General features: G+C 41.3%; 2 protein-coding genes across 6 annotated transcripts; one reads left to right on the top strand and one right to left on the bottom strand.

Annotated features, from left to right (window-relative positions):
• The first annotated feature begins 605 nt into the window (after nt 1-605).
• nphp3 (nephronophthisis 3) lies at nt 606-14,872 on the top strand. 4 transcript variants are annotated; one of them, XM_038729300.1, is made up of 28 exons: nt 606-665; nt 1,240-1,619; nt 1,741-1,866; nt 1,961-2,111; nt 2,277-2,429; nt 2,826-2,959; nt 3,493-3,653; nt 3,757-3,913; nt 7,862-7,936; nt 8,066-8,236; nt 8,344-8,447; nt 8,649-8,763; nt 8,852-8,995; nt 9,416-9,513; nt 9,672-9,774; nt 9,890-9,972; nt 10,275-10,413; nt 10,675-10,839; nt 10,941-11,035; nt 11,163-11,285; nt 11,847-12,036; nt 12,212-12,453; nt 12,639-12,714; nt 12,804-12,931; nt 13,094-13,334; nt 13,448-13,573; nt 13,727-13,842; nt 13,944-14,112. In XM_038729300.1, exons 2-28 carry the CDS (start codon nt 1,296-1,298, stop codon nt 14,110-14,112), a joined length of 3,909 nt encoding a protein of 1,302 aa, XP_038585228.1. In that variant the 5' UTR covers nt 606-665; nt 1,240-1,295. The 4 variants fall into 4 exon arrangements, with proteins under 4 accessions (XP_038585228.1, XP_038585218.1, XP_038585236.1 ...); XM_038729290.1 differs by having other exon boundaries at nt 609-665; nt 1,133-1,619; XM_038729308.1 differs by lacking the exon at nt 606-665 and having other exon boundaries at nt 1,296-1,619; nt 13,944-14,872.
• Nucleotides 14,873-15,444: 572 nt separating this feature from the next.
• uba5 (ubiquitin-like modifier activating enzyme 5) lies at nt 15,445-18,978 on the bottom strand. Of its 2 annotated transcripts, XM_038729252.1 has the most exons (12): nt 18,670-18,978; nt 18,478-18,523; nt 17,960-18,049; nt 17,739-17,848; nt 17,560-17,646; nt 17,396-17,480; nt 17,207-17,311; nt 16,934-17,061; nt 16,714-16,849; nt 16,511-16,586; nt 16,290-16,396; nt 15,447-15,967 (listed from the first exon to the last, which is right to left on the bottom strand). In XM_038729252.1, the coding sequence occupies exons 1-12, from the start codon at nt 18,834-18,836 to the stop codon at nt 15,890-15,892; spliced, it is 1,215 nt and encodes a 404-aa protein (XP_038585180.1). In that variant the 5' UTR covers nt 18,837-18,978; the 3' UTR covers nt 15,447-15,889. The 2 variants fall into 2 exon arrangements, with proteins under 2 accessions (XP_038585189.1, XP_038585180.1); XM_038729261.1 differs by lacking the exon at nt 18,670-18,978 and having other exon boundaries at nt 15,445-15,967; nt 17,965-18,049; nt 18,478-18,526.
• Nucleotides 18,979-19,124: the final 146 nt, after the last annotated feature.

Below are 19,124 nucleotides of genomic sequence, written 5' to 3'. Positions count from 1 at the left end.
ATTCTTTTCTCATATTCCTTATTACATAATGTTGCATAAATTACATGCATTCTGTCTGTGTGGCAGAGATAACAGTTACACAATTTAATAGCAGACACTTGTAACTACTTTGTATCATATTTTAAAAGCACTGGCTTAAAAGAGCTCTGAGATGCAGACATGTCAAAAATGTTACAACCATCCCTGGTCTCCCTTTCAACAACTCACATAACAGCCCTGCAACTACATAAAGGACTTTTTTGTACTGGTTGTTTTTTTGGAAAATGCAGATTACCGTATCTTATAAACCCTAGGCAATTGACGTCATTATAACACATTAAATAATGTATATACTAATAATGCGTTTGAAAGCTTGACACATGTCACAAGCTACGTGTCACACCATATAAGGCAGGTACCGGGACATTTTCTAATAGTCCTTTGTCAATAACTTCTGCTATAGCTTCTATAGCATAGAAATTATAGCATAGTATTTGAATATTCGATGGCACAAATTAAATAAAAAATGTGATTCTTAAAACAGTACCTGCATACCTGCCATATGGGCTCTGTAGTTACCGTAGTTTCGAGAAAAATTGTCTTTTACCCAGTTTGACTTGTGCGAGCACCCGTATTATCGACTTGTTACCAAGGCAGCCAGGAAGAAGCTGTGCAGGGAGCGGACCGTGAGTTATTCTTGTTTTGTACAACCTAGCTTCAGATGTTTTCACCAAGACTTGAGTGTTTAGTCAAAATTCTTTCGAAGCTAAAACATGTACGTACCTTATTGTGTCCATCCGATAGTCTTTAACTTTACACCAGCGACGTTGAACAGCTTTTTCTTTGATGTTACATTAAGTTAGCTAACCAAGTCACAACTGTCTTAATCGTTATTGATGAGTAAAAAGGAATAATTAGCTAGTAATGGCAAACGCGTTAGTGATAGGTCACCTTTTTGTTCCTGGAGGCGCTCCTCTAAAAATGACGGTGGTGTGAGCTGTTGCTTTTGTAACGTTAAAGTTGATAGCTTCGTGGCTGTAACTTAACTGTAAATTACATCGACTAACGTTAAACTAGCTGTTTTGCGTTTGTGATGCAGCACAGGGAAACCACATTAGGGCAAAGGACTGATAGTCACAATCATCTTCCACAGCCTAGGTAGAGGAAAACGTTTTCATCATACAATGTGAACAACTGCAGAGGAGTTATCCTTCACGCACGGACCCACTATGCTCCCCTGTCCTGTCTGTCATCGCACAGGAGCAGCTATGGGCACCCGAAAAGGCTGAGTACTTTTGTACGGCTTGTAAGCCACCATGGGCACCGCATCCTCTTTGGTCAGCCCAGGAGAGGTTATAGAGGATGGCTATGGGGGTGAAGGTGGGGAAGCCTGTGAGATCCCAGTGGAGGTCAAGCCCAAAGCCCGACTCTTGCGCAGTTCCTTTCGCAGAGGACCTCGGGTCATTGGGGCCAGTTTCAAATCCACAGGATCTGTGGATCTAGAGTATGCTGCTGAGTATGAAAGACTCCGTAAAGAGTATGAAATCTTCCGAGTCAGCAAGAATAACGAGATCTCATCAATGCAAAAGAAGGAGGCCAAGCTGGATGAAGAGAACAAGAGGCTGAGAGCTGAGCTACAGGTAATGAATTAACTGGATACCTGAGACTACCAGTTTATCATAGCACAAGCTTATGGCTTCAATATTTAAGGTTTGTGGATGGTTCATTTGATGGTCGTCATCATTCTCCATGTGACAACAGGCACTGCAGAAGACCTACCAGAAGATCCTTAGAGAAAAAGAGAGTGCTCTTGAGGCAAAGTACCAAGCTATGGAGAGGGCTGCCACTTTTGAACATGACAGGGACAAAGTAAAAAGACAGTTTAAGGTAAACCACAACCACGTTTGCTACTGTGTAGCATTCATTCATATTAATCATGTTTGCAATGCATCACATAACCAATTGTTTATTTGACCACCAGATTTTCCGGGAGACAAAAGAAAAAGAGATTCAGGATCTCTTGCGGGCCAAGAGGGATTTAGAGGCCAAATTGCAACAGTTGCAGGCTCAGGGCATTCAGGTCTATGACCTAAATGATTCTGATTCAGATGATAACCAAACCACTGTCACTGGTAAGACACAGAAATCCACAGTGCTGGGACATTTTCTATTCTTTTTTCTGTTCATCCATTAATTCTTCTAGTATTAATTTTCCATTATAATACAAAATATAAGGTCTTGTTATGTGTAATGAAATCTTGAAGTTTATTTGTTATTTTTTCACTGTATGTCTTCAGCTGCAGGGACACAGTGCGAGTACTGGTCTGGTGGTGTGCTGGGAAGTGAACCTTCTATGGGCAGCATGATGCAGTTGCAACAGACCTTCCGGGGACCAGAGTTTGCCCACAGTTTGATAGATGTGGAGGGACCCTTTGCAAATGTGAGCAGGGGTAAGTAAACTTCAAAAAGTCTGTAGGAAGAAGGGAGACATTATGGTAAATGCGCTGTACTTACATAGCACCAGTCTTACACTTTACATCTTTAAATATCACATTCACACACTGATGGCAGTGGCTGACATGCAAGGTGCCAACTGTTGAAAGAAACAAATTATTCACACACATTCATACACTGATGGCACAGCCTTCAGGTTCAGTATCTTGCCCAAGGAGCCACAGCCGGCACATATATTTATGTTTGTATATGGAGAGCTTTTGAAGTATGCATTCACTTCACCAAAGCAAATTCCTCGTACATGTAAAATACTACTTGGCAATAAAGCTCATTCTGATTCTTATCTTTGCTCTTGTCTCGCAACTTTTGTCATCTGTTTGTGATTGTTTCAGATGACTGGGATGCTGCGGTAGCCAGTCTGCTTCAGGTCTCCCCTCATGTGCCCCAGGCCTTATGGAGTAACACAGTGCGCTGCTACCTAATCTTTACCCAGGAGACCAAAACTGAGCTTGAAATCTTTGTTAAGGTTGGTTAGATGGCCACTGTAAATCATCACACTGTAAATATTCTGGATATTGGATTGGATAATGTGACACTATTATGTTTTATGGCACTATGGGGCTGTTTCCTGGAAATGGCAGTAACAAAAGGGAAGGGCCATTGTAAGGCTTAAGCTAGAATAGTTAAATTTGTGTTAATAATTATTCATCAAAATTACTGAGCTGCTTGCTCTTATAAAGAAATATTTGTCTTTGATGTTGCTCGTTGGTCTTCACTGAGATATCACTGAAATAGACAAAACAATCAATAATAATAATAATAATAAATAATGCTATTGACAGACAACATGAATCTGAACATGCTCATAGCAGTTTCATTTAAGACTACATTTAGTCTTACATTAACTTTAATCTACCTTCAGTAAATTGGTCACTTCAAAACTAGTATGAATATCAAACTCTGAGAATACAGTTGTGAGTTAACCTGGTTTAAAATGGCATTTTGTGGAGAACTGCCATTAATCCTTGTCTGGGAAATTTGCTTTGTGTTTCATTACAGAAACACTCTCCTGTGTTACGGAGAATGTGTGAAGGTCTCGGCCATTTCTACTTGAATGTCTGCTTTCCAGAGGAGAATGCTGCCTCATACGCTGTGGAGCGCAAGCAGGAGATTGAACGGAGCTCTGTGTGTGTGCTTCTTCTCAAATCTACTGTCACTAGGTACAGTAAGTCCCATACCTATCGTCGTCTCTAAGGTTATTACATTATATTATTTATCTATAAATAAATGAACATTTTTCTTCTGATATTCACACGTGCATAGCTCCGTGGTAGAGGACTGTGAGGAGGCTTTTGTTAAAAATCCAGATGGCCATCCACTGGTGCTCTTCCTCAGGACTGAAGAAGATCACAATTTGACTGGACCCACCAGGCAGCTGCTAGAAAGGATCAATGCTGCAGACAAGGCCGCTAAAGTCAAGGTTTGTGTGTGCCAGATATTAAATGAACAAGGCAAAACAGAATACATGAGAGAAGGGAATAGTTCTTTTCAAAGTGAACTTTAAAGTCATGAGGATGTGTATGTGCTTTTTGATAAATAGCCTTAATTATGCAGATTAGTTTCACTTATAATAATATAATAATAATCCTTATTTGTAGAGCACTTTTCAAAAACAAGTTACAAAGTGCTTTAACAAGTGTAAAAAATAATACAAAAAAAAAAAAACGAAACATGAGCATGAAAATTTTATATAAAATTAGTAAAATACAATAAAATAAAACGGATAAAATAAAGTCAAATAAGATCGGGAAAAGCTCTCCTATAAAAGTATGTTTTAAGAAGGGACTTAAAAGAGTTCACTGACTCAGCCGACCTGATTTCCTCGGGCAGGCTGTTCCAGAGCCTCGGGGCCCTGACAGCAAACGCTCTGTCCCCTTTAGTTTTCAGTCGAGACTCTGGAACAGACAACAGACCTCTGCCCGAGGATCTCAAGGTACGTGCTGGTGCGTATGGGACTAAAAGGTCAGAAATATAACAAGGCGAGAGGCCATGAAGAGCTTTAAAAGTGATCAATAGAATTTTAAAGTCAATTCTAAAACATACTGGGAGCCAGTGTAATGAAGCTAAAATAGGAGTAATGTGGTCATATTTCTTTGTTCTGGTTAAAAGCCTGGCAGCTGAGTTCTGGACAGTCTGGAGTCGATCAATAGATTTTTGGGTTAAACAGGTGAAAAGGCTGTTGCAATAATCCAGGCGTGATGAGATGAAGGCGTGTAAAATGGTCTCGGTGTCCTTAAAAGTTAACATAGATCGAATTTTAGCTATATTTCTAAGTTGATAAAAACATGATTGAACAAGCTTTGTGGTGTGCTGCTCGAAATTTAAATTACTATCAAACCAAACACCAAGGTTCTTTGCCACAGGCTTAATGTGATTTACTAGGGAACCAGCAGATGGCAGTATTTGATTTGCCATCTGCTGGGACCCGATGACCAGGATTTCTGTTTTGTCTGAGTTCAGCTGGAGGAAATTATTTGACATCCATTTTTTAACTTCACAAAGGCAGTTGTTAAGTGAACTCAGCATTCCAGGGTCTGTGGATCTGACGGGCAAGTATATTTGTGTGTCATCAGCATAAATATGAAAAGAAATGCCATGTTTATGGATAATATGTCCAAGGGGAAGCAGATACAAGGAAAACAAAATGGGTCCTAAGACCGACCCCTGAGGCACACCATATTTAACTGGACAGAATGAAGAGACATAGTTGTTTACAGACACGCAAAACTTCCTATTTGACAGGTAGGATGAAAACCATTCTAGAGCAGTACCAGAGATCCCCACCCAGTGCCTCAGTCTGTCTAACATGATGTTGTGATCAATGGTGTCAAAAGCAGCGCTAAGGTCCAGGAGTACAAGGACTGAGCACATACCTTCATCAGCAGACATTAAAAGGTCATTGGTGACTTTAAGCAGGGCAGTCTCAGTGCTGTGGTACTTCCTAAAACCAGACTGAAACTTTTCAAATATTTTGTTATTTTCCAGCACAGTGAGCAGCTGTTTGGACACAATTCTTTCTAGAATCTTTGCAATAAAAGGCAGTTTTGAAATTGGTCTAAAATTTTGTGGGAGGGAGGGATCTAAACCAGGTTTCTTTAAAAGTGGGTTCACGCAAGCCGTTTTAAAATAATCAGGGACACAACCAGTAGATAGGGAGCTGTTGAAAACAGAGATCAAATGGGGCCCAACAGAATCTATTACTTTTAGTAAAAATTTTGTAGGTATTATATCAAGTGGGCTGGAGGACACTCTCATTTGTGATATTGTTTTTAAAAGCTCAGACAAGTCGATGGGATAAAACTGGTTAAAACTCTGTTGTTGCTGGTGAGGAACCTCTGAGTAAGAGGCCACGGGGCTAATAGAGGCTCTGATTGACACCACCTTATTGGTAAAATAAGATAAAAACAATTCACAGTCATCATTACTTCCAGCTGAGGCACAAGGAGGGGTTGGGTTTACCAGCTGATCCACAGTCTTAAACAGAAACCTGGGATTGTGTTTATGTGCAGTAATGAGTTCAGAAAAATAGTGTGTTCTCGCATCCTTAACCATTTTATTGTAGTTAATTAATAAATCCTTCAGACTGAGGTAATGGACTTGGAGATTGGATTTTTTCCATCTGCGCTCTGCTTTCCTGCATTCCCTTTTTAGGCTGCGAATGCTGTCATTTATCCAGGGTTGCTTATTAGCTTTAGACGTAGGCCTAACCTTTAGAGGAGCAGTAATATTTAGTGACGACAAGCAGATATGATTGAAGTGATCAACCAGATTGTTGGTGTTGGAATCAGACAGGTGTTGGCTTTGGCTCTGAAAGACTGCGCAAAACTTTGAAACACTTTGTTCATTAAAGATGCGACAACACACGGAGCTTGGTGAGGCGGCATGAGTAACAGGCGAATCGCAGCTAAAAACAATACATCTGTGGTCAGATATGGTCATGTCCACTAATTCCACAGAGGAAATGCTGACACCCAGGGTAAAAACCAAGTCCAGTGTATGACCACGGTTATGTGTTTGCCCTTTGACATGTTGTTTGAAGTTAAAAGAAGTGGCCATATTTAAAAAGTCAGTTGCATTAACATTGGTGGGGTCATCAACATGAATATTAAAATCGCCACAAAGAACAATTCTGTCATAATTTAAAACCAGAGTAGATAAAAATTCAGGAAGTTCTGATAAAAATCCTCCAGGCGGTTTTGGGGGGCGATAAATTATAACAAATATGATAGGTTGCAGCCCTCCAACTTTAAGAGTGAGAACTTCAAAGGAGCTAAATTCATCACAGCGTACTTGATGACATTTAAAATTTTTCCTATACACGCTCACTAGCCCACCACCACGACCACTGACCCTCGGTTGACTAAAGCAATCATATTAAGGCGGACACAGTTCAGCTAGCTGGCTATAGACATTCATTTGCAACCAGGATTCAGTTAAAAACATAAAATCTAGATTTGCAGACAAGATAAAATCATTTAAGATAAAAGTCTTACTTGAAAGTGATCTCACATTGAAGAGAGCCATTTTAAATGAGTTTGTTCTGGGTGCTGGAGTTGGTGCAGTTGTCCTAATCCTTAAGAGATTACTATTATTTCTGTGTGGGATGTGCACATTTCGGTTTACTGGTCTATGCGTGATGATGACAGGAATAGAAGTCTGTGGAACAGCGCTGGTAGCAGACGGCTTTACATGCCAGCAGGTGGAGACAGTTGTTTGTGGCAGTGAGGCAGAGATCTGTTCTGTGAGTGGTGGTGTGTCCAGGTGTGCTGCATGAATGGATGCTCCTCTGCATTGCCCTTGTTTACACACTTCAGTCAATCCCAACAGTACCTGGGCAGTATAACCACACTATTAACTGTAGGCAAAAAGCAGAAGTTGTGTGTTAATTGTCTGTAACCACTAAGCCTAAGCTTAAAGCACCAGATGGCTACATAGAGGGTAATTGACACGCTGTACTTCCCATGACCTCTTTGTTTGGGAAAGAACTCTAAACTTCTGCTTTCTTCTCAGTCATGAGAGATATGATTTATTCCTGCACATATGGTCTTCAGCAGCTGGCAAGCATCTATGATGGTTCAATATTCCATCTCCATCAACAGTTTTCCAATATACAACAAACAAACAGCCACAGCAGCCGCCAACACTAGCTGGCTTTTCCCTCTGGCAACACCTGTGTCTAATTGCACCTGCCCTCCTGAGTAGATGAGCCCCATTTAGATATGCCAGCACCCTGGTACCACCTACTGGCCAAACCTTAATATGAAACATTAGAATGGCCCCTACGTCGCCTTTTAAGTTGACATTCTGTATTTATCTGGTTGCTAGTTGCCACAGTGCTTGCGCTGACATGTTGTGAACTTTAATCCAGGTGGTGGATCACAGTGGTTCTGCAGAGGAGGGAGCTGACCTGATTTATGCTCAACTAGAGAAAGTCATCAAACAGGTACAGACTGCCCCTCAGCAACATCTGTCTTTTTATAGGGCTTAAAGTGTTGTGTGCTTGCTTGGATTTATGTTCATGCCTCCTGTCCCTGACAGCTTTTTAACCTCCACTTCTACCCTCACCGTGTAGGAGTTGCTGGGTCTTGAAGGAGGAGATGTTGACTCTAAGGACTCTGGGATAGAGGAGGGACGTGAGGAAGACTCTGGAGATGTGCTGTGGGATCTGCATGATGAGCAGGAGCAGATTGAGTCCTACCAGCAGGCCTGTAACACTACAAACTCCCAGTTAGGCTTCCAGAAGGTAGGGCAGATCTTCTCTTATTTTTAGCTTTCTTAATTTTGTCTTCCAATCTAATAATTTATTCTTTAATTTCTTTAAATCTGTGTTGTATCGGATGTCCACCTCAGTATATAGATCGTTTGAATGACATGATAGCTGCTCCCCCTCCCACCCCTCCTCTGCTGGTGTCTGGTGGTCCGGGCTCAGGGAAGTCTCTGCTGCTCTCCAAATGGTGAGAACTGAAGTGTAATTTGTCCCTTCACTGATGGGCCCTTTGTATGTATGCCCAATGTTTATCTTTCAAAGTGGCATCTTTGGAAAAAATACATCTTGTTTTAATATTGTGCTGTGAGTCTAAGAGGAGGTGTCATCGTGGAACAAGACATTTTGTAAGGTTGGTCTACTTTGGTAATTGTTCTTTAATCCTTTCCAGGATCGAGCAGCAACAGAAACAGTCCCCCAACACCTTGTTCCTTTATCATTTTGTTGGTCGCCCACTGTCCACAAGTTCAGAGCCAGTTCTCATTATCAAACGCCTCACAGTCAAAGTAAGAGGTCTCTCTCATTGGCTCTTTCATAGACATAGTGAAGACTCTTCTTACTGGATAACTGTGGGAATGTGTTTTCTGTCTGTAGCTGCTGCAGCACTTCTGGTCCATTTCTGGCCTGTCCATGGAGCCCAGTAAGATCTTGGAGGAGTTCCCCCGCTGGCTTGAAAGACTATCAGGACGTCATCAAGGAAACATCATCATCATCATCGACTCCATTGACCAGATACAAGTACACCCCATTTCTTTTTTAAACTCACATTACAGATAAAATGTACATTTTTGTCTCAGCCTCAACATTTGGAATAATTTTCTCTACAAGAAGTGATAGACACTTTTTGTTGTTGGTTCTTTTATACCTTGTGTACTATAGGGAGGCCTGATGCACAGGGCTTCAGTGAAAACAGGAACCTGTGAATTATGTGTGACTTTTTATGTGACAGCCCTTCCCTATATTCTTGCTTGGTGTATGAAAATATACACATTATGGCACATGTATAAAAATGCACATGACTGATGTGTATAAAAATATGCACATGAAGGCACGTTGTTTTGGCTGTGGGGACCCTTAATTTCTGTATTCTTTGAGTCCAGTTTCAGTTTTTCATCATTATTTAATACAGATTTTCATAATATTTCTCCTTTCTTTCAGCAAGCAGAAAGGCACATGAAGTGGCTGATTGACCCTCTCCCTGTCAATGTCAGAGTGGTTGTGTCTGTCAATGTAGAGACATGTCCTCAAGCCTGGAGGTGAGACACAGTGCCTGAATTCTACAGATCCCAGTCAGTTTACGTTATATTTTGTATTATTTCAAAATGCTATTTTTTTTCCCCCCTGCAGTGGTTTATGTTCCTAAATACGCTCTTGTAGTAATGCCATTTGTAATTCAGTCACCGTGTCTGTTTAGGTTGTGGCCCACACTCCACTTAGACCCACTAAGTCCTAGAGAGGTCAGGAGCGTTGTAAATGCAGAGTGCCAGAGCATGGATCTCAAATTTAGCAAGGATCAGGTCAGTAACCAGCTCACCATACCCTGTTATAAAAACGATAGAGATTTGAAAGTGTAAAAAGATGTTTGTTTTCTTTGTGAAAATGCCACCCTTGAATGTTGGATCTTTGTTTCAGGAGAAGAAGCTGGAAAGGCACTGTCGATCTGCATCGACCTGCAATGCATTGTATGTCACACTACTGTCAAGGATGATCATCAGGTTAGCCACCTCTGGTTTCACAACTCCAAACAAATTGAATGTCACAGAAAAACTCTCTTTTCTTCCCATCCAGCATGGTCGGATCACAGGCTGAGCTACAAAATGAGTTAGTAGAAAAGCATTTTCTGCAAACCTGTTTGACCCTTTGAAGAACACACTCTTTTAATTGCAATGGAATTTATGTAATGGTAAATCTTTCTGTAAATTGCTTCAGAGGACATGGCATTAAACCTGGCTTATCTGGGTTCATATCTTTTACATTTTGTTCATTGGATTGTATGCCATGTTTTGTTACATTTCAGCAGTATATCCTGTTTGTCACTGGAGAAGAGCCTGGAGCAGTGTCTACAGTGTCAAGACACCATGTCACTATACCGCCTGGCACTCAAGATGATGCTGAACTCCTTCAACACAGACAGAGAGAGACACTTTATGAGAGAGGTGACCTATACTCAGACAAAACAACAATAACTTGTCTCCACTTAAACACAGAGTTTTGTCGTCACTATTGATTTTAATGGCAAGTGTGTTCTGCAAACCTACCTTTCATTCACCATGTTATATTGTGTTCTCATGATACAGCATTTTCTTTTGATTAGTTGTAAATATTTTGCAGTGGGTCTGTCTGGTTTAATTTGGCCTTATATATTCTTTCTCTATGGTGCCTAGGAATATGTGTTTTCTTTTTTTCTTTCTCCTTAGATACTGTGTCTAGTATGTGCCAGCCATAATGGAGTGAGTGAATCAGAGGTACTAGACCTTTTACCAGAAGTGGAGTTGCCTGTCCTGACCTCACTGCTTTACCGTCTGAACAGACTCTGCATTGTAACCCTCCGTTGTGGGCTCATCAGGTTTCAACACCTGCAGGTAATTGGGCTTTGGCACACAGTACGTCATATCATATATCATATATTATGAATAGATAGTTTCGTTGAAAGTTTTAGTCTGTATGTGTGTTTGTCTTTCAGGCTTGGGAAGCTGTGAGGTTGGAGTTTCTGGATGGAGGAAGCAGCTCTGCTGCTTATAGAGAGAAGCTCATACAATATTTCAGTCAGCAACTCAGGTGCTGAAGAGTAGTCTTGTTCTCCTCATACAAAACAACGCACATTCTTTTGTCAGTACAACTCATTGTCATTGTATGTGTGTGTGTGTGTGTGTGTGTGTGTGTGTGTGTGTGTGTGTGTGTGTAGCCAGGACCGTGTGACTTGGCGTGTCGCAGATGAACTGCCCTGGCTGCTCCAACAGCAAGATGATAGGACTAAACTACAACTTAGCCTCCTGAACCTGTTTGTCTCCCAAAACCTCTACAAGAGGTACAAATTACATATACACAAGCAGATACTCTGCCACATTTATTTAGTTATAGTTCTCCTGGGAAAACTAAGTTGCTGCTGGAAGAGGTGTCGGTGATCCAGTAGTGGGCAGTCTTCTCTCTGGTCCTAATAAGAAGATCCCAGTGCCCTAGTGCAGTGATGGGGACACTGTGCTGTTGATGAGTTAAACTGAGGTCCTGACTTATTCTGGTCATTACAGATTCCACAGCACTTGTCGCAAAGAGTAGGAGGTTCCTCGGTTTCATGGCAAAATTCCCGACCTGGCTTTCTCCATCTGGCCACCTAAGCGTCCCCATGTGTAATTGGCTGAATGTTTCCCTTCCTCTCTGCCTCAAGCTAATGTTTGTTGAGCATTCTGGCACAAAATGGCTGCCGTGCGATACCCGGGTGGCTGCTACGCATTGGTGGTGGTTGAGATGAGTCCCCACCACTTCACTTTGAAGTGCTTTGAGTTTATATGATAAAGCGCTATATAAGTGCAATGCTTTATTATTATTAGTAGTAGTATTGTTATTATAATGTCTTGTTTTCTTTTTCAAGGGGTCATTTCTCTGAGCTGCTAGCCTATTGGCAATATGTGGGCAAAGACAAAAGCTCCATGGCCACCGAGTACTTTGACTCCCTGAAACACTATGAGAAGAGCTGTGAGAGCGAAGACAGCATGACCAAGCTGGCAAACCTGTATGAGACCTTGGGACGTTTCCTCAAAGATCTGGGCCTCCCTAGTCAGGTAGTATACAGGACTGCAAGATTTTAAAGAGTATTAGCTTTGAAATAACAACCATTTATGGCAGTTTTATGTTTCATTTGCTTACATAAGCCTAAATAAAATAAAGTGTTCTCATATAGACCTTACTTTCTGCTAGGATAGTGCACATATTGATTCTTTCTGTCTGTTTGTCTAGGCTGTAGCCCCTTTACAAAGGTCCCTTGAGATTAGGGAGACAGCTTTGGACCCAGACCATCCCAGCGTAGCTCGCTCCCTGCACCAGCTAGCCGGGGTTTATGTTCAGTGGAAGAAGTATGGTAACGCTGAGCAGCTATACAAGCAGGCCCTGGAGATAAGTGAGAATGCTTATGGAGCTGAGCATGCCAGCGTAGCACGAGAGCTGGAGTCACTCGCCATGCTGTATCAGAAGCAAAACAAGTAAATGTTTGTCTTGGTGTTGGCATGCACGATGATATTTATAATTGTTGGTTGTTCCTGCCAAGCATCCCACCTGTGTTGATGATCTTATTAAAAGTTAAGAGTAACTAAAACACCCAGGGACACTGCAGTGTTTCATTTAAAATACACATTTAACGGCTTACACCTGGCATTTTAACAATCAGATATGAACAAGCAGAGAAACTCAGGAAGATGTCTGTGAAGATCCGTCAGAAGACTGCTCGCCAGAAAGGTCATATGGTAAGCATGTTTCCCAGATACCCACATGCTTAATCACATTCACTTGATCGGTCATATTGTACATGCCTTTTATCTACTCCTTCCTTCAGTATGGCTTCACTCTGTTGAGACGCAGAGCTCTACAGCTGGAAGAGCTGACCCTGGGAAAAGACTCTGCAGACTGTGCCAAGACACTTAATGAACTGGGTGTCCTCTACTACCTCCAAAACAACCTTGAGTAAGGCAGTTAGCATGTACACAGACAGATGTAAAACACTTTCCATTTTAGACTATCTCAAATTGCACCTTCTACTTGATTGTTGATTTGTTTCTTCAGTCTTTAAGCCTTAATTTGTATGTCCACTAACATATCTAAAATCCCTCTCTTTGTCCTCACTAGTGCGGCCAAGGTATTCTTGACCCGTTCTCTGGAGATGCGTCAGCGTGTCCTGGGTCCAGACCACCCAGACTGTGCTCAGTCCCTCAACAACCTGGCTGCACTGCACACAGAGAGGAGGGAGTATGAGACAGCTGAGGACATGTATGAGAGGGCGCTAGACATCCGCAAGACGGCCTTGTCCCCAGACCACCCCTCTCTGGCATACACACTCAAACACCTGGCCATGCTCTATAAACGCAGAGTGAGTCACGTCTGACCGTTGAGACTGAAACTTTAATATTCTGGCTGTTGAAAAGCTCATTCTGTGTTTATCATTGGCTGAGAATCTGATTTGAAGATGTGTGTGTTGTTCAGGGGAAGCTGGAAAAGGCTGTTCCACTGTATGAGCTGTCTCTGGAAATCAGGGAAAAAAGTTTTGGGCCCAAACACCCCAGTGTGGCCACAGCACTGGTCAACCTGGCTGTAATCTACTGCCAACTAGTGAGAATGTTTATCATGCTTTCTTCAGTCTGTGCCACATGTTCCTGACTTGCATATTTCTTGTTTTTGTTTCAATGGCTCTTATGAGCATGTGTAGCTGTATTTTAGGTTGTATAGAGCAAAGCTAACTGTGAATTGCTTTGTCTTTGGCAGAAGAAGCACAGTGACGCCTTGCCTCTTTATGAACGAGCGCTGAAAGTATACGAGGATAGCTTGGGGCGCTCACACCCACGGGTCGGAGAGACCCTCAAAAACCTTGCTGTGCTGAGGTACAGTAGTTTACATTCTACATTTGGCTAATCAGAAGTTTAATCATGACTGTTTAATGAAACAACATTTCTTTCTCTGTTTTTATTCCTTTTGTAAATAGCTACGAAGAGGGTGACTTCGAGAAGGCTGCAGAGCTTTACAAACGTGCAATGGAGATAAAGGAGGCAGAGCCATCGTTAGTGTGTGGGAACGCCCCGTCCCGCCACTCCTCCAGTGGGGACACATTCAGTCTGAGGGGACCTGCTCCCCTCCCACATGCCCCGAGGTGACTCTGTTCAGCCACCTACTGCCACAGAACAATACAGGCTGGTTTGACAGCACTAACTACCATAGAATCACCAAATCAGGACCCCATGGTTTTATCAAAAAGGGAACCATCCTGTGATTGTTGTCTAGATGGAGTTGTAGTTGAATATGCTGTACCTGCGAGTATGATTAGGTCTGCCACATTAGTCTGTGAAAAGTATTTATTAATATTTCATTTCACATAATCATGTGTTTAAGGAAATCAGTCCTTTTCATGGGCCTGGAACTCAGGTTTACACTATTAATTCAGACTCAAACACTTTGATCTTTATTACATGCGGATGCCTGAAAGTGTACATCAAAATGGCAGCACAGATTCATTTGCACCCATAAAACACGATAATTGACCAGACACACAAAGTGCTTTCCAATGTACAGTAGATATTACTGTATGCACTTTTTCAAATCTTTAATTTTTTGTCAATTATGGTTATGGAATTAAGAAAACCCAATGAATCATTCTTTAAGTTTGATTTTAAATGAACAAGGCTGACAGTAAGGGCTTCTCAAGGTTCTTTTAAGGAGATGACATCATGAACTGTCAAACACTGCTACAGCTCACGCTGATCATGCTGTTATCTTTTACCAAAACTCTTCAGACCTCCGATTTATTGCCAAGTCTACATTCCTGAATGAAGGGTTATTTTTTTTTTTAAGTTGGTACATTAAGATAGTATTTATGTTTACATTAAATTGTGTTTACCCACTAAAGTATGTAATCCAAAAAGAAAAAATGTAGAAGGTCCAAAAACCTTGACCAAGTCTGAGGAAACATCACCTCTGGTACTGATTGCATGCTGTTTATACAAAACTAAAATGTCTGTTTTGTCAAGGTACAAGTACAATAAAGTAGGGCGGCTGTGGCTCAGGAGGTAGAGCGGGTTGGCCGTTAGTCGGAAGGTCGGCGGTTCAATCCCTGGCTCCCCCTGGTTGCGTGTCGAAGTGTCCTTGGGCAAGATACTGAACCCGAATTGCCCCTGGCGGCTATTCCGCCAGTGTATGAGTGTGAATGTTAGTTTCCGTTTGAGCGCTTAGGCTCAGTGACTGGTGAATGCAGATGTAGTGTAAAAACGCTTTGAGTGGTCGAAAAGACTAGCTATACAAGTACGGAGCATTAAAGTCATGATTTATCGTCTGATTGAATGAACAGTATGTTAGTAAAAAAGGGACACTATACCAAAACCTCAATCGTCTCATTGCCAAATATAGTACATACTATGTATCTTACGTGTTTTTATATATTCATGTATTAATGTAAAATCTGTACAGGACAATGACATCTAATGTATCAAGAATATTGTATTCCATCTAATAAATACTTTATTCAGACAACTTAAACATTGTTCATCAGTACTGTTGTGTTTTTTTAAAGCTGAGTAAATGACAGATGTACAGTACATGCATTAAACGTTCATTAGCGTAGAAAATACATTGGGATACATGTTAATGTTAAACATTGGCATTATTGGAGATATTTCATTACAGACTACCAATTTCAAGTGCCAAACACAATCCCAGTTTCTCAGCAAATTACACATTTGACTGACTGCTTTTGCATTTTCTGGGTGCTGGGTGAAATTCCATTAGCAGACCTTTTTATGCATTTCTCTTATCTCTCTATCGGTTACAATAATTCATTCTATAATCTTTTATTTTACATTAATTGGCTTTTCCGTAAGGGTCCTTGTTATCAAAGAAAGCAACGTAATAGAAAAGGCATCATAATCTTCAGATTGGTGCCTACAACTTTCTCATCTGAGCCATCAAGTCTTCTAGGCTCTGCTCAGTGTCCTCCACTGTCTCTCCACTTGCTGTACTCTGGTTCAAACATGAGAAAACAAAATATTAGCAGAATTTAGTTGAAAAGACTCCTAGTCAACACAACACAAAATAGTGGAATTTAAGCTAGCATTTAGTCCATATACATCACATTACTGCTGACCCATTTCCACCACATCATGATTTTTAGACTGATTTCCTACCTTGGAGCCAGGCAGTCATTTTCATTTCAGTGTATTAGTTACCAGTATGGAATTAAAATACAATTGGAGACTAATAACTTGCCCATGGTCATCAGTCACAGTGAATATTTACTTATCACAATGTAAAAACTTCCAGTGTTGTGTTATAGAAAACTGACCTCAGCTGGAATGGTGTAAGCCACAGTGATGCCTTCTGGCAGGTCAGGCACTGTGCCTGATGCAGCCTGTAACTCTGGGTCAGTCATCTCTGATACTAGTTCAATACCTGCACAGCACAGGTGTGTGTGTGTGTGTGTTAATACACATAAGGAGATATAATATCTTGTACAACGTCAAATCCATGCAAACTGGTACAGATTTAACACTGTTAGTTGCTCACCCCACTCATTGTCCTCGTGCACAACCTCCTCCTCTTCCTGCACAACTTCAACCTTTGGCCGCTCTGCTTCTTTTTTCTGAAGGGAAAAATTCACACAGACACGGTTAGCTTTCCCAACTGGTACAGCGCAATATAAGAGGGAGTATTGGCAATGAACAGTTGTTTGGACGTACTTCCTAACACTTAAAACAGCAGGCACACACCTTGTACTCCTCCTGTTGTCTCCTGCAGTAGCGGTCATTACACTGGGGGTTGGCTTTCATGGCCATGGTGGGGAAAAAGTCCTGCATGGCATTGTAGCCGAGATAATAACTGACAGTGCCAAACTTTAACAGATACCTGAAAGACAAAAAATGTTATGAACAATTTACACACATATGGCACCTTTAGGTTTACCACTGCCCTTAAATAATGATATCTTACTTGAGGACATTTTGCACCAGGATGCCTGCCACGACGCCCATTGTTGTTGGTAAGCTGGCAGCACACACACCCTCCCTTTTTAGGGTCTTCTCATCGATGTTAGCTGCCACCACCAGGGGGGGAGCACACTAACAAGGGATATGAATCTGTATTACGACTACATGTATATTTAACAACTACTACTTTGTTTCTCACAGGGCAATGTTACTTTCAGTGCAAGGAAAAGTATAACAGTGTTAAAAAGGTAAAGATTATTTTTCTGTGTGGACATACAGCGAAGCAAGCCGTCTCTCCGGGAATGATGAGCTGGATGTGTCCCGATACAGCGTTCTCACTGACACCAGACTCCATCCAGATCTGACCTAGTTCATTACAGGCCTGGGACAAACATGACAAAATTATTACCATCTGCAAGAGTAACAGTGTTTAACAGCTCTGTTTTTGTGACAGTGATGTACTTACTGTATTGATGGCCATTCTGGCCTCAAAGTTGTCCACGCAGCTCAGGATCAAATCCACGGGCTTCCCTTCTTCCAGCCCTCCATGACTGAGAAGACACAGTAATATTTTGTAAAGGCCTGCACCACTGAGGAGAAAGAATAGTAATACTAAAAACTGGAGAGTACCTGATGCGCTCCATAAAATGTGTAAAATTTTCCATGGTGGTAATATTGTAGTTGTGGGTCTCAAATGACACATCTGGGTTAATGTTCCTGTTGAGAAATTGAGGAACATGTAAACAAAAAGAAACACGTAACATGTAATTTTGGGGGGGGAAACTGGATTACTATAAACACCAGCGTACCTGAGTGTGTGCTCTGCCGCTTCCACTTTACTGAGACCTGCCTGGTGAGGCTGGAAGAACAGTCTGTTCATATTGGCCAGCTCTACTTTATCGTAGTCAAAGAGGAGCAACTGTGATGATGCAAGCATGGAGGAGATTGGGGTAAGCACAGGCAGACAATCTACTGAACGGGTATAAAGCAATGTAGAAGAAATATTTTTTTAAAAAAAAGGTTGTATTACCTTACCAATGCCACATCTAGTGAGCATTTCAGCAGTCACACTGCCAACTCCCCCAACACCAACCACAGCGACTGTGAATGTCCGGATTTTCTGTCAACAAAATTTGAAGATGATTATTCCTTCCTAATGTTGTAAAATAATTTATCCACTCTTTCATTCAGGTAACACTGATAGGTAGAGTCTGATATATTGGTGCAGTGCTGATATTTGGCCATATGTGGAATTAATTTATTTTAAGTTATCAAGAATTAATCAGTTCATATTTTAATATTATGTGAGAAAAACTTATAGTTTTGGACCTGGATTTGAAACTACCATGCATCTTGGTATTAATATTGAATGACGTGTGGAAGGTTGCACCCCACATGGGTGTGAAAATTGGAAATTGAACAATATCATTTGTTCCATACTTTCAGTATTATCTTTTTAGAGCATTATGATAATTTCTGTTAGGGATAAAGCAGCAACCACAGACTCATGTACTGGATTCAGAAAAGAATAACCCTTAAATTTCATACCTCATAATCATCCACGATGCCCATTCTCTTTAAAGCCATTAGACGACTGCAATGAAAACACAGCTGAGATTAGCTTGTGGTCCATTATGTACCACCATATGGGATGGGTGACTCATAAGGCGTAGCCTCTCGGCGTTATGAACAGTCCTGGTAAAACCTGTCAAAGCCAAAATACAGAGGTAAAAAAATCACCTGTACGGGTTGGAATCCACAACTTCGGCGCTCATTTTGTCAATCTTCGGTCTGTGAAGTTCCTGGCTTGGTGGAGCATCCTCCATAGCACACTGCCTCTGCTTACACTTTATCAATTCATTTTCCAGCTCCCTCACCCGCAGCTTCAACTCCTCTACTGTCGCCATTATTAAAGACAAATATCGCTAAACAATGTTACCGAAATATAATGGTATAAATACAATTGCAAGTGAACTATCTACACGGCTAAATCCGTACAGCAAGTACACGTCTTCACAAGTGAAATCAGCTGTCTGATTCTGTGTTCTTGTAAACAATGTCCGTGCAGAAAACGAGTACAGTTACCTCGAAATGTTCCTATATTATTAGTGGACTATTCCAACAGTCTTTTGAGGATTTCAGCTGACCGTTGAATTATATCTGACCGTTACATTTTAAAACGACTAAATTTCTGT

This window comes from Micropterus salmoides, unplaced genomic scaffold (genome assembly GCF_014851395.1).
Source record: "Micropterus salmoides isolate LMB-PRFRI ecotype aquatic unplaced genomic scaffold, ASM1485139v1 Ms_hic_scaffold_1, whole genome shotgun sequence".
Lineage (NCBI taxonomy): Eukaryota > Metazoa > Chordata > Actinopteri > Centrarchiformes > Centrarchidae > Micropterus > Micropterus salmoides.
This window is presented reverse-complemented; position numbering and strand designations above follow the sequence as displayed.

Excerpts from the sequence above, each read along its gene's own strand:
- nphp3 (XM_038729308.1), top strand. The coding sequence starts at position 1,296 with ATGGGCACCGCATCCTCTTTGGTCAGCCCAGGAGAGGTTATAGAGGAT. Across the intron at positions 3,914-7,861 it reads ACAAGGCCGCTAAAGTCAAG|GTGGTGGATCACAGTGGTTC; the intron begins GTTTGTGTGTGC and ends ACTTTAATCCAG. Across the intron at positions 12,454-12,638 it reads CTGTATCAGAAGCAAAACAA|ATATGAACAAGCAGAGAAAC; the intron begins GTAAATGTTTGT and ends TTTAACAATCAG.
- uba5 (XM_038729252.1), bottom strand. The coding sequence starts at position 18,836 with ATGGCGACAGTAGAGGAGTTGAAGCTGCGGGTGAGGGAGCTGGAAAAT. Across the intron at positions 18,524-18,669 it reads GTGGATTCCAACCCGTACAG|TCGTCTAATGGCTTTAAAGA; the intron begins GTGATTTTTTTA and ends TTTTCATTGCAG. Across the intron at positions 15,968-16,289 it reads CTTACACCATTCCAGCTGAG|AGTACAGCAAGTGGAGAGAC; the intron begins GTCAGTTTTCTA and ends TGTTTGAACCAG.